A 14,448-nucleotide genomic window follows, 5' to 3' on the forward strand; every position below is an offset into this window, starting at 1 on the left:
TATAGCACTTTTCATATGTGTTGGGGGTTGGGGGTATCTAGTCTGCAGGGCTGTTGAGAGATAATACATGTAAAGTACTCAAGTTTGGCCTTGAGTGGCTGTTTTTGTTATTGCGTGTGTGTGTGTGTGTGTTAGTCTCTCAGTTGTGTCCATTTCTTTTGATCCCATGGACTGTAGTCTGGCAGGCTCCTCTGTCCGTGGAATTCTCCAGGCAAGAATACTGGAGTGGGTTGCCATTCCCTTCTCCAGGGAATCTTCCCCACCCAGGAATCGATCCCAGGTGTCCCTCATTGCAGGCAGATTTTTTACCATCTGAACCACCAGATTTTTGTTATTACTGTGGTTGTTTGTCTACTTGTCAATCACCCCTGTTGAAAGCTCAGAGGAAGGGGCTGTCTGTGTCCCTGTTCCCTAGCACAGTGCTGAGGGCATCAGTAGATATTCAATAAACTTGCCAGGAAAGGAAAACAAGTTGAATAAAATGAGTTAAAGAGTAGCAAAGGCAGGGCATGAGTATGCTTCTCTTAACCATTTAAATATATGTAAATAATAAGCGTATAATTCCTGATATTTTCAGTGAGAAAAATTCTTTATTTAAAATAGGCTAGATGTTTTTACTAGATTAAATAAAATACTCTACAAATGAGAATTTTAAATCCAGTAAACCAAACCCAGTAATACCAGTCAGGGATTGTTGACCAGTCCCCATTTAATAACGTTTGAATGAAATAACTTATAATTCTAAGAATATGTGCCTTTGCTTAAAGAAAAATTTCCAAAGTAGTGTCACATTTCCTGGATATAACAGTGTCATGCTAGCGGGAGAAATTCTGTAATGCCAAGATAGCTAAGAAACAGTGATTTTCAAATGCAGAGACCCTTTGACTTGCTCTGATGTTATTAATAGTATTTCTAAATCACAGAGACAGGCGGCACATTTTATTTCAATAAGAGAATGAAAGCAAGAAGGGGACCTACACTATTTCTAGCCACTTGTATTTATTAATATGTGCTTAGCACTTTTAATGCCTTTGCTGCAGAAGGGTAATAAGTGTTTTTGCAAACAGATATGCTATGGGGACAAAGCTGGGGAGCTTGTGCATACAGAAATTAGCCGATATCTCCAGACTCTCAGGGCTCTTGGAAATGCCATGCATCATGCTTGATTTGGGGCTGCTGGGCCTTGTTTCTTGGCATCAATGTGTGCTGAGTGTCAGGGGTCGCTGTGGAGTCCACAGTCGTTTCTTCCTGGAGACCCAGAGTTGTGGTCTCATCAGCACCGTAGGTCTCATAAACCTCAGCTAATCCAGGGGTCATCAGTGGGTCGGCAGCTGCTGGGGTGACTCCCCTAAGGAATCCCCTGCTGCGCCCTGCAGGGCCCCTTGCCAGGTTGGGAATATTGCCCTCAGGATTAGCAAGAAGCCCTTCTAGGGCACCAGGTGCTAGCTCTGAAAGGAGAGCTGGGCTTTCCGGATCGGCTAGGTGGGCCTCTGGCACAGGGGAGTCTTGTGCACCTCCTTCTCCCTTCTCCGGGCCTTTGGTTGCAGCGACTGGGGAGTCAAATTCCAGAGTAAAGTCCCCACCCATGTCTGGGTTGTGGGGCATCCCTCCAAGCCTGGGCCTCATGCCTCCAAATCCTGGGAATATGGCTCCATAGGCCAGGGGGTCTCCTCTTCCTCCCTGGAAAAAACCATTTACCAAAGACACTATTGTCACATACTGTTAACTATACCATGCAATTATACCTGGTCAAATTCACTGAGAAGCCACAAAAAAAACTGATAGGGAACAGGGAATTGGCTGACAGCTTTGCATAAGCACATTTCTCACTAAATTGACTTCTGCATTTTTCTGAGTGGGGCGCTCACTTCTTTGAAAGGGAGATGAAGACCCTTTGAATGTTTGCTGAAAGGAAAGAAGAGAAGCAGGGAAGTAGGGAAGAACCACGTCTACAGGCAAAAGGTAGTTTGAATTTAGTTTTAAGAAGACAATAAGCAGCTGAAACGTGCAATGCCATTGTAAAACAAACATAAATCTGATCCATTCCTAAATTGGTTGAGCAGTTTTGGAGGACCTTGTCAATATCATTTCTCAGTATCTCTCAAATTAATGAAGCAAAGCCCCATGTAATATTTTTTCTTTTAAAATTTTTTCTTCCTTCCTTCTTTCATTCTTCTTCCCCTCCTTCCTTCCTTCCTCTGGAAAAATGGTAACATTTTCTTCCTGTGGACAGTTAAAATTCTAGAACTGACCATGTTTCCTTTTTTTCCCTTTGTTGCAAAACATTTCAGAACCAAAATCTTGGGCTACTTACAATGGTTGTGCATGGCCTTATAACTTACATATCTGTATTCTCATTTTGACTCATTTTAAAATTCTATCTTCAGTTTTTTGGGTTATATTTATTGTCTTTTTTATAAGCTACAGGAAAGTCTTTTAAGATTGAGGCAGAATATAAGTAAGTTAAATAAAATTACAAAATGAAAATTGTCACTTGAATTTTCAACCTGTTTTGTAGAGTCAGTTACGTATGTTGTGTCATGTAGAGTCAGTACTTTTTCTTCTTACCTTCTCATGGCTCTCCATTTTCAGATTTTCACATCATCTCCTCCAGAGATGATACTGTGAACCCCTGGGCTGTGACCTTTATCACATTATCTGCTCTGGTATCTATTTTTCCCACTGATTAGTCTGTAAACTCCTTGAGATCAGAAACCTTATTTTATTTAACTTATCTCCAGAGGGTCTTTTTACATGTCTCACTCACAGAAGGCATTCAATAATTTGAGATGTGAATTTTCTTTTAGTGATAGCATGCTAATGTGTATTTATTAATTTGATATGATCTGTATTTATTAATTTGATGTGATTTGATAATGGTTTGTTACTTTAGTATGGTTTTGTTTTGTGTTCTAACAGATATAACATAGAAATTTCTGAGAGAAAAAGTCCAATTGTGAGTCTGTTGATCTCAAATTTTAAAGTTGTAATATGCATGGATAATGATAACAGAGTAAGAATATACTTGACCTAAGTCATTAATGTACTTGGAATTTTACAATAATCAAAATTTAAATTTGGTTAATTTTTTTATTTTTGATCTCTCAATTTTGAGGTCTAAACGATTTGTTATTTTGTTGAGTTTGTTGTTTTGAGGGGTTAAATGGTCTGAGAAGTAAGGGGAACTTCATGAACCGTGTGTTTCTTTTTTGGTTTGAAGCATTTGCTGTTCAATAGTGATGGCTTTTCAAGAGATATTGCTCCTGTGCATTTAAGAAATGGGGCAAAATCCTATGTGCAAGAATGCTCATCACTCAGAAACAGTTATATGGGAAATGTGATGATTCTTTGCATGCTGCTTCAGAATCCAGCTTTTGGTTTTGGAGTGGAACAACCTGAGTCCCATGTTGTATATTCAGCTACACTCATGGCCAATGCCTCTTGCAGCCAGTCATCTGTGACTGTTCTCCCTTGGCCACTGTTTTAAGAAGAGTTTGAAGACATTACTCACCCCCATTTCTTCTGAGCTCATGATGCCAAGTCTGGCAGGAGCGTTCTGTTCAAAAAGAAACGCTGAATCATATTATGAACCAGCTGACTCCTATTATCTTTGTAGATACTCAAGAAAAAAGTCAATTGGTCTTTCCTCAAACCTTAATATTAATGCTGTGTCCAGAGGTGGAGTAAAGTGGAGAGATGAATCATTATTGAATAAATGTAGCCAATTTGGATAATTCCGATAGAAAATTTATTTACCTTTTCTTTAATGCCATTGTGTGTGTGTGTGTGTTTGTATGCCTGGCCAGAATCATCCATATAGGAATTGTGCCTCCTTGCCATTTCGGTTGCTAACTTCGGCAGTCAGAAAACATGGGATCTGTTGTTGGAGACCTGGATTTTATAATATTATCTCCCAAGGTAACATTTAATTAAAATAGGATAAAGACTTACCAGTTGATTTGCTCCGTAGGTCACGTAAAATATTCCTGGGTAAAGCTAAATATAAATACAATAATCATCACATAATGCATTCCCAAGAGAGAAGTTTTTAAATAAATTACAAACAGAGAAATGGTGTTAAAAAAACTTACCTGAGATGGTTTATTTTGTGGCATTGGTCCCCGAGATATCAAATGGGCTATTGGAAACATCTTTAAATGGTAGAAAGAGAATAAGCAATTCATATTTGCTATAACACAGCAAACCTCCCATTACAGACATTTCCCATTACAGAGTTATATGAAATACATTTTCAGATGAATTACTATGATAAATATTAAGTGTTTAATATTTAAGAAAACAAAGCAACCCATTATACTTCATATTTATGAATAAACGGGACAATTAAAATTTTTTACTCTTCTTCCTTAAAGTATAGAGATGTATTTCCCAAGAAAGTATCTTATTGAGATTTGTACTTACCGGTGGATCTTGTAGATCAGCAAAATCCATTCCTGGTAGCTGCATTACAGATAAATATTAAAATTACTGAGCAATCAGAATAGACAAAATGAACTTAAAGGGTTCTGATCCTTTTTACGATTACATAAATAAACAATCTAAAGTGAATTTCCATGTTTTTAGTTTCATTTCAGCTTGGAGGATACAACCTACAAGATTATAATTGCCCCTTCCTGACAGGACTCAAGTGCACAGCAGGGGGATGTGACATGTCTGTCACAAATTTGGTCTTGCAGCATAGAAAGTAATGAACTTTGGGATCAGAGCCTGCCAGGTTGGTTTGAACCCTGGCCCTGTCACTTAATTTTTGTGTGATACTGGGAACATTTTATAACCTCTCAGTATCTGTTTTTTTCTCTTTAAAAAAGGATGATTATATTTATCTTTATAGGATGGGAGTCAGGATGATATTGGAGAATGTTAAGTGCCTGCAACATACTAGTTACATGGGAACTTCCTTTTCTGTCCATTGCTTTTTTCTGTATTTTATCACACAGTACTTTTGCCTGATTGTCTTCTCTACCACCAAATAGGAGTATCTCACCCCATGAGACAGGGAAGCCTGGTGTGCTTGGGGGTCGCAAAGAGCCCGACATGACTTAACGACTGCACTACAAACAGCAGCTACCAGACACAGAAATAGTAATGCACCAATACTGCTTGCACTGCTGAGAGATCAATCCCTCTTCTCAGTCTTCTAGCACTGAAAAAGAGCTTGATGATAGGAAGCCTGGACTTCCTGGACTATCCTATTTTCAGTGAAAGCTTTCACTTTTGCAACTAAGAGACCAGTTTTATAGGAACAGGATCTTTTAGAATCCATACCCCCCATCTCAGATGGGAGAGGGCAGGAATGGATATCTATGTTCTACTCCCAAATATGTCAATTGCTCGGACACATATTTGTATTTTCGTTCATTATACCCAAAGCTCTGATTATTTAAATGTGCTCTGCAAATCGGTTTTCGTTCACTAAGTTAATGGATGATCCTGACAGGACTTCAGAGAAAGGAGGTACCTCGGTCGTTGGTGGCTTTTCTGATGGCGCCACCTGCTGTTCAACCATCGGCCCCTCTGCTTGCTGCAAGGGCGGATGTCCCTGGTAAATCGGAGGCTGAGGTACGCCCTTCTGGACTGCGTTCTGCATGGAGGTGACAACGGTGGGCTGGAGGAAAGGTTTCTGTCCTGGCTGTTGAGGCTGCAGGGATGGCTGCGATGGGAGAGGTGGGGGATGCACAGGCAAAGAATATTCATACTGCAGAGAAATTTGAAAGGAGCGTCAGGAAGTGATGGCTCACTGAACTGTGGGGTCTAGAATTTTAAAGCGAAAGGTCTTGGGGAACTTTGTACTTGAAAGAGAGTCTATGGGACTTGCCGTGAAGTTGTGTTACATAGAAAGCATCTATTTGTTTAAAGGCAGTGTTATTTGGGTAAGACTGGTAGGTGTCTACCTCCTTTGCTTCCACTGGGACTGACTACCACTGCTCACGTAGATGGGAAGCTATGTGAACTTCTGGGTGGAATGAGCCATTTCCTCCTCTGGGTTCCTCCAACTGCCTCTGTGTATTTCTGTGTTACCATCTTCTCAGTGGATTACAATGATTTATGTCATGACTTTATCCCTTATTCAACTAATACAGAATACTCTGTCTTATTTATCTTCATAGCTCCAGGACTTAACTAGCTTCTAAGTTCCTGGAACATGATAGATGATAAATTTTTTTTGGAAAGAGAAAAGATAACCAAGTAAAATATCAATTGAATTCTGGCATCATGAATTCAATTTGGAAATAATCATATGGAGAAAGAATCACCCTTAACATAATTTACTGTCCCACTAAATGTAGCTTGGTCAGTAATGCTGTTTGTTGTGGAAAATCATCTGAAATCAAAGCTTCCTGTTCAAGCAACCATGCTTGGTTGCTCCTCTTTGAAATGACCTGTTGTGAATAGTTCCCTATGATTTTTAAATTGGTTGCAGCCACTTCAAAGTGGCTTAGAAGTTTCACCACAGTGTGAACTCTGATTTACCTCTTCAAGCATTTCCCATCTCTAAACTCCTGGCTTTCATTAGTACTTACACTTAATTCATTGCTTATACCTCACAACTCAGCACCTTGTAATGTGTTGTTTTGTCTTTTCCCCTAATCTGATATGAAATTTCATAAACATTAGAGCCATTCTTAAATGACTTCACTTTCACTCCCAATCTGTGGAGTGAAAGCCAATCTATCGTTTGGCTTATGTATTTATTAGGCACCAAATGAATAATAATTAACTGATTAATATATTTATTAATTGCTACAGGGCTCATGGTGTTTTAACTAGGACTTTGGCATCATTTTAAATGTGTCTTTTAGTATTTAGGAAATCTTGACTAAAATTAGATTTTTCCAGGATATAGCCTGCTTTCATTTTGAGTCTAGTTTATTTATTATTACTGTTCATATCTTTAACATAGGTCTCTTTTATTTTGGAAGCCATAACTTCCCATTTGAAATAGATATACAAAATGGGTTGAAATTCTGGACCCCATTTCATTTTAAAGTTTCCTAAGGTCTAAAAACAGTTATAGATTTTGATTTATTTTACTTGGGTTTTTTTTTGTATTCATTAATGTTACCTGTCTGTGGTTAGTATAGGACAACTTAGAGAAAGCAAGTAGAGGATTATTTTAAAGCTTGAAGTTTCAGACACGTTGATGCAACTAACTTACCTGTTGAGTTTCATGTTCCCTTGGTCTCATCCATGGGAAGGAGGAATGTGGTGGGAGAAGACCATTCATCCACAAAGAATTAAATGATTTCCCAAAGCCAAATCTTGAATACTAAAGACATGGAGGAAAAAAATTGTATGATTATATTTCAGTGTTGTCTTGGTTTTCATTTTCTAAAAAGATCACCGAAAGTGCAGAAATAGCAAAAGTAAGAGAGATATTCATTAATGTGGATAAAGTCTTCCAATAGATTTGCTTTCTATTCTGAGCCAGTCTGCAATATTTCCATAAACTTGTTTGAGATTTTGCTTTTTAAGAAGCATTCATATTTTGGGCTGTATAATAAAAATGATAATATAAAAAATAATTTTTTTTGTACTAAAGAAAATTCAACATTATTTTTATTTTTTCCTCCTATCCCATCCTAGGTCCTTATTTTGTTGTAGGTTATTTCAGTTCCTTTTTGCTCTTTTAGTAGTTAGGATATTGTTTATTCACAAACAAATTTTATGAATTACAATGCTGCTGCTAATATCACTACCACAAATACCATGAATATTTACAATAAGAAATATTTGGGGAACACATGTATACCTGTGGCGGATTCATTTTGATATTTGGCAAAACTAATTCAATTATGTAAAGTTTAAAAATAAAATAAAATTAAAAACAAAAAAAACAAAACAACAAAAAAGAAATATTTGAAAATACGATTACCTGAGAAAGCAGGTTTAATCCCTGCAGGCTTCCCAACTGTCTCATTGTCTATCAAGAAAAAGAAAACTCAGTTAGTGTTTGCCACATATGTTCCTTTTGTGTATGACACAATTGATTTTTCAACATATTATAATATTAAGACAAAGTTTGGGGTGGGTCAATTTGAATAAGATAGGAGACACAAATCATCACTAAAAAGTGGAAATGTTAAACATGATTCTGCCATTGTTGTTATTATTGCTATTAAAATAGTGAGCTTACTTTTTATCATTAATTAAAAGAGATAATATTTAAGTGCAGGTCATATTGAAACATGGAAAAATAGCCCATTCAACTGAAATATCAATGTAATCATGAAGGCATTGTCTCATTGACTCTTTTCCTCCCATTTAATTTACTTTGCCTTTTACAAATCCAGCCCAAAGAGACATTTGGAAAAAAAACACGCACACACACAGGCAAACAAACTAAAGAAAATCAAAACAAAACAACCCTACCTCTTTCCCAAATTAAAAAAAAAAAGCCCTCAGAATAATAAATATAAAAAATACTGGGGAAAATGGTAAGTATCTAGACAGATGGTCAAGAATGCTGCCAATTCTACAGGAAGTCAGTTTCATTTTTTCCTGGGGAGAGGTTTAGAAGGCTTTGAGTTGAGGTTAAGCTAGAAAGTAAGAAAAAAAGTAACTCAATGAAACTGGCTTCCATGTGAAAAAAGCTAGCACATACAAGTATCAATTACCCTTAGACTGTCATGATATAAATAAATTTTGTAAGACCTTGTGAAAAATTTGTAATCTCATAAACATTTTTCTATTCTTAACTGTGTATACTTTTTACTGTGATACCTGAAACATTTCTATTTTGCTGGGATTTTCTAAGCAGAGTATATATTAGTTGTAAGAACTGCAATAAGACAAACAGAGTCTATGCAGGAGGTAGCATCTTACAGTGTTAATACTGTTTACAGACCTCATATACAATTAAATTTTGTAAGATAAACTTTCCTCATCAGAACTTTATCATACACTGTAATGAGAAGGAACTAAGTATAAACCATTTGTGAATTCAGAACAATGTGTTTTAATTAATGTATTAAGTATTAAATATTAGTATTGCTTTGATTTGCATACAGATGGTGTTCTAAAGCCCAAAACACCTAAAAATTTAAAACTGCAGTAAAATTATAAGGTGAGGCTCTAATAAATGTCATAAACTTCTCTAGAACTTCACAGGAGAACAACCACTGACTTCTGGCTCAGCAAACTGAGAAACAGCCCTTGTATTTCTCTCTTATCAGAAACAAACCAATGTAATGATTGTATGTAAATACTCTGACAATACATACCTCAAGGCTCAAACTAGCCATGCCTGGTATCCCAGGTTGCTGAGGAAACGCCTAAATGGAAATAAGAATAATTGGTGTTCTCTTTCAAGAGAAACTCACCACCCTTTTTTTTTTAATGACGAGATACTTCCTTACACATTTAAAATAGAAAAACACACAAGTACATAGTTTTCCTCTGTGAGCAAGAATTTCAGGAACATTTTTCTAAACATATTTTATCCACTTTCTTACTTTTTAACACACGGAAAATCCCATCATGTGAGTCATGGTGCAAATTTCTCCAAATAATTCAGTTTTGCAAATGGATAGAAGGAAAGGAGCTATAAATGTGAAGCAAATACTCCAAGAAGAGAAAAAAGTTAGCTGTGTAGGCAAAAAGAGTGATATGTGTGTGTGGTGAGCAAATTGTTCAGAATTTTAGGGAATGTGAGAGTTGACCCTTCTTTTGGCCAGTACGAAAATAAGGTAACAGGAACATATTCAACTACAGGACAAAGAACACTTTGCTTCTATTTATCTAAGTCATGCATTAATGAACAATATTTATATGAATGTAGACAGAGGATATCTTCCCCAGTGGGAAGTAAAAGAACATCTGATTGGGCAGGCAGTCAGTTGACAATCCTAAGCAAATCCTCCACTTTCTTGAAGTGGACCTGATTGACACAGTTGTGCACCATCATAGGTTCCAAGAGTGTCAAGGTGTTAGATTGACGGTTGGTGGCTGAGGTGACCCCCGTGTCGGTATCATACAAAGGTCAGCTAAGGTGGCAACTTCAGTTTTCTTTTTTCATTTAAAATTCACACTGAGCAGTGGAATAGACACTTTTTATCTGTAGAATGGAGGTTTTCACCCCAGTAATCAGTTTTCACTGCCACCCCTCCTTTCCAAAATAGTTTAAGACACCCAAAGAACTTTTGTCTCAAGAAACTTAAATATTTAAAGTTCATTTGAGGCCACTTACAGGGTTCTCAAGAGACCACATCACATTTATCTTCATGTCTCCAATTCCAGCATGTTGCTGGATTCATGGCAGGTGCTTAGTCAATGTTTTCCAAATTCATGTAGCAGCTGAATAAAGTCTTCATGTAAACTGAATCACATACTATTGATGGGAGTAGTTCAGTGCTCAAAGGATGGTATTCGTATGAAATCATCTAAGTATATGAGAGAATGTGCCACGTGCAGGACTCTAACACACAATTAGCTCCATTGCCATGGCATGTTTTCATTTAAGAAACTTAAGCTTTCGGTCACACAATATCTCCCTATAAAGTAAATCTGTTGGTAATTGCTAGCTTCAAATGGAATTACTTAGCTCAGTTTTGTAATCACGGGAATTTGGCTAATATTGTTCTTTTAAAAATGAAGAAGAAAATGTACCTTACTTTTTTGGAGAAATTTCTTTTTTCCATTTCACTTTCATAATGATAGCAGGTAGTTGATAATAAATCTGTGCTGTGACATCATTGGAGACCACATACATCTTATAACTCTGAGTTGAATAATAGGAGTTGTCTTTGGAATATTTAAAATATCTTTGTGAATAGGAAAATTACATATTTGGCTATTGCTTTTGGTTGGTAAGGCTTTTCCCTGTGGCTTAGTGATAAAGAGCCTGTGTGCAATGCAGGAGACCCAGGTTCCATCTCCAGGAAAGATCCCCTGGAGAAGGGAATGGTAATCCACTGAAATATTCTTTCCTGGAGAATTCCATGGACAAAGGAACCTTGCAGTATGCTATAGTCCATGGGGTTGCAAAGAATCAGATAGACTGAGAAACTACAACTTTCACTTTTAGTTTCTTTTTGAATGGTAAAGGCTGACATCTAGGCAGCTATAACTTTTCACTCAATAGGAAGATACTACTGGATTAATCCCAATGAGTCCCTTTGTGGACACTCAGCTAGGTCCTTTGGTGTTGTCTGGTGTCTGGTGATGTCTCTACTAGGGTACCCCCAGAGGACTGACTTACCGGCACTGCAGAACTCATTTTCAGGAGGCACAGGATCAGTATCATGTCCTTCATTTTGAAAAGTGGGATCTGAAACAGAGTTGGATTGGAGAATCAAATCAGATGAATTTTTATCTCAGAATGGTTTAAAGACAATATTTCCATCAGCCAAATCTCTGCTTTTCCAAACGACTAGGTTCAAAATCAAAACAACTAAATATTGCTAAACAACTAATTTTTAGAATGAATTGAGGAAGAATTTAAAAATTTCTAAATGATTTTTTTTAACAAAGCTACCACCTAAATGAACATGTGGGAACACTTCCATGAATATTCTATAATTTCATTTCATAAAATATATTATGAATTAAAAAATCCCTTCCACTATGTGAAATGTTCATCTACAAAGTTTGAGTCACAGAATTTTATACTTTGTTTGCTTCCAGAGTAAATTTTGAAATACATTTTAAAATGTAACACAACCAACCGTCATTTCATAACAAACCTTTATGTGCGGGTATAAAGGGTATACCATTCTATGTTTAGCTTATCCAGGAAACCATGCCAAAAATTATCTTTTAAAAATAAAAATGAACTAAATATTTTAATTTCCTTTGATATTAGTGTAAAATATGCCTCTAAATAGAGTTTTCCTCTTTCTAAAATGAATTATCTCTCATTTATTCTGTGAACTCAAAAGGCACTTTACATTTACACGAACAGAAATCTGACTAGTCAGAAGATTTGCTCAACTTTCTATACCTTTCCAAATTTAATACTGTCACTAATAATCACAAATAACAAAAAAGTCAAAAGATAAGTCTTTTTCCCTTAGCTGAAAGGGTATTAGGCATGTCTTCTTGGGAACATGCTAATAATGGTTCACCATAAGCTATTATTCAGCTTATGGTGACAAATGAAGATAAAACCTCTTTATAAAAGCTGCCTGGAGATAGGAGAAAAGAACTTGCAGGAATCACATGGAAATCATAAAATCACATTTTACCTTCAATGCTGGCATGCACTGTGCTCTCATTGCCTTGCGATGCCAACCAAGATAGTTCTAAGAAAAGAAGACTACAAATTTTTTCTGGACTGTGCCTGGGACTCACTCTGTATCTCTCATTTAGGGAAGACCTGAAACCTTTATTTAAAGTGCCAATCCACCAATCAAAGTGAAGCTCAATGGGAGGAAAAAAAACTATAACAGCTCTGCTCCTGCAATTAGCCTGCACCCTTTTATTTCATGCAAGGATACTGGCCCAGTGGAGTCTCATTATTTTTAATTGTAACTCAACCCCTGTATTTATTCAGAGAACTCGATTGCAGGGGAGACAGTGAAGGAATAATGAACATAAACTCTGAAGACAATCATTTTGGTGAGCTAGGGGAAATATATGTAAAATAGACCATTATCTGTTTCATGTAGGTTTTTAATCTTCAGGTAAAGCTAGTGACCCAGTGCCAGTATTCTCAAGAGTTTCACCTTCATATTTGTTGTGGTGAAAGTAAATCCTCTCCTTTCCCCTCAACATACACACACTCTAGAAGGAAACACTGATATAACTTTCTGGGCCTGGAAGAGAGGATAAAAACATTAGATGGATAATGAATATGTTATGATTTTTTCCTCAGAGTTTCCTAAATATTTTCATATCTGAAGATGATAGACTAGAGATAGACAAACTTTTGCAAAAGAATTTCAGCTGGACCCTCTGAAATAATCACCTCAGGTGAACCTTTAGTGCCTGGTCATTGCAGGGAGAGGGACAGAAATCAGGATATTCTCATGAACCAATGGAGTCCATGGGCACTACTCTCAGTTCATTCTTTAGATAGAACCATTTTCAGGCATTTAGTATTCATCCAGGTTAGTAAGTCAGATCTGTGTCATGTAAACAGCCAACATCAACATGAATGGGATTTTCTCTGTGAATAGATAAGAATGTCTTAGATATGGATTGAACTTTAGCTGCTTTTGCTATTTCTCTGCCCCTCCTTGTCTTTCCAAAAGTATGATTTCAGATGTAGAGATAAGCATTTAGGACTACTTTCTTGAGAAAGGATGAGTAAGCACACTCTTCAAGGAAGCAGAGATCTTGACAATTACAGGGAATGTTGAGGAAGCTGGTATTTTGGGAGAAAGATTTCTTCATACCCAAGTTAGGTCTAACAGTATCAAATAATGTTATCTAAGAAGATGTGCCTGAAAAACTCCATTCGCCATTGATGAGAGATTTTAGGAGGCAAAGAAGTAAGAATCTGAATATGTTTCATAAAGAGCAGAATATTCTTGAAGTGAAAGTTGTTTTCTTTTTTTTTTTGGTCTCTGTTATTCCAGCTCTGGTGCTAGATCAAGTCCCTTAATCTCTCTGAGCTCCACTTTCTTCCTCTGTTGTTCAGTCGCTCAGTCATGTCCGACTCTGCAACTCCATGGACTACAGTATACCTGGCTTCCCTGTCCTTCATTATCTCCTGGAGTTTGCTCAAACTCATGTCCTTTGATTCCTTTGAGCATCTCATCCTCAGTCTCCTCCTTCTCCTCCTGCCCGCAGTCTTTCCCAGCATCAGAGTTTTTTCCAGTGGGTCGAATCTTTGCATCAGGTGGCCAAAGTATTGGATCTTTAGCTTCAGCATCAGTCCTTCCAATGAATATTCAGGACTGATTTCCTTTAGGATTGACTGGTTTGATTTCCTTGGTATCTCCAAGGGATCTCAAGAGTCTTCTCCAGCACCACAGTTCAAAAGCATCAATTCTTTGGTGCTCAGCCTTCTTTATGGTCCACATCTCACATCTGTACATGACTACTGTAAAAACCATAGCTTTGACCATATGAACCTTTGTTGGCAAAGTGATATCTCTGCTTTGTAATATGCTGTCTAGCTTTATCATAGCTTTTCTTCAAAGGAGCAAGTGTCTTTTAATTTCATAACTACAGTCACCGTCTGCAGTGATTTTGGAGCCCAAAAAATAGTCTGTTAGTGTTTCCATTTTTTCCCCATCTATTTGCCATGAAGTGAGATGGGAATACCAGACCACCTGACCTGCCTCTTGAGAAACCTATATGCAGGTTAGGAAGCAACAGTTAGAACTGGACATGGAAGAACAGACTGGTTCCAAATAGGAAAAGGAGTATGTCAGGGCTGTATATTGTCACCCTGCTTATTTAACTTATATGCAGAGTACATCATGAGAAATGCTGGGCTGGAAGAAGCACAAGCTGGAATCAAGATTGCCAGGAGAAATATCA

The 14,448-nt window shown here is 37.2% G+C and overlaps 1 protein-coding gene and 1 long non-coding RNA gene across 2 annotated transcripts in view; one reads left to right on the forward strand and one right to left on the reverse strand.

Moving 5' to 3' along the window:
• Window positions 1-14,448, forward strand: part of LOC104987974 — a 73,089-nt gene that overhangs the window by 603 nt on the left and 58,038 nt on the right. The gene's annotated exons all lie outside the window — the stretch shown is intronic.
• AMBN (ameloblastin (enamel matrix protein)) lies at window positions 983-12,573 on the reverse strand. Its single transcript, XM_010839110.1, has 10 exons — window positions 12,204-12,573; window positions 11,219-11,287; window positions 9,243-9,293; window positions 7,895-7,942; window positions 7,178-7,288; window positions 5,480-5,671; window positions 4,423-4,461; window positions 4,092-4,151; window positions 3,952-3,996; window positions 983-1,680 (listed from the first exon to the last, which is right to left on the reverse strand). Exons 1-10 carry the CDS (start codon window positions 12,231-12,233, stop codon window positions 1,132-1,134), a joined length of 1,194 nt encoding a protein of 397 aa, XP_010837412.1. The 5' UTR covers window positions 12,234-12,573; the 3' UTR covers window positions 983-1,131.

Source organism: Bison bison, unplaced genomic scaffold (genome assembly GCF_000754665.1).
Source record: "Bison bison bison isolate TAMUID 2011002044 unplaced genomic scaffold, Bison_UMD1.0 scf7180017864110, whole genome shotgun sequence".
NCBI lineage: Eukaryota > Metazoa > Chordata > Mammalia > Artiodactyla > Bovidae > Bison > Bison bison.

Bases quoted from the DNA above. Each gene is read 5' to 3' on its own strand.
- AMBN (XM_010839110.1), bottom strand. From the start codon at position 12,233: ATGAGAGCACAGTGCATGCCAGCATTGAAG. The intron at 11,288-12,203 runs GTAAAATGTGAT...ACTCTGTTTCAG, and splicing joins AGTGCATGCCAGCATTGAAG to ATCCCACTTTTCAAAATGAA. The intron at 4,152-4,422 runs GTAAGTACAAAT...TACCATTTAAAG, and splicing joins CTGATCTACAAGATCCACCG to ATGTTTCCAATAGCCCATTT.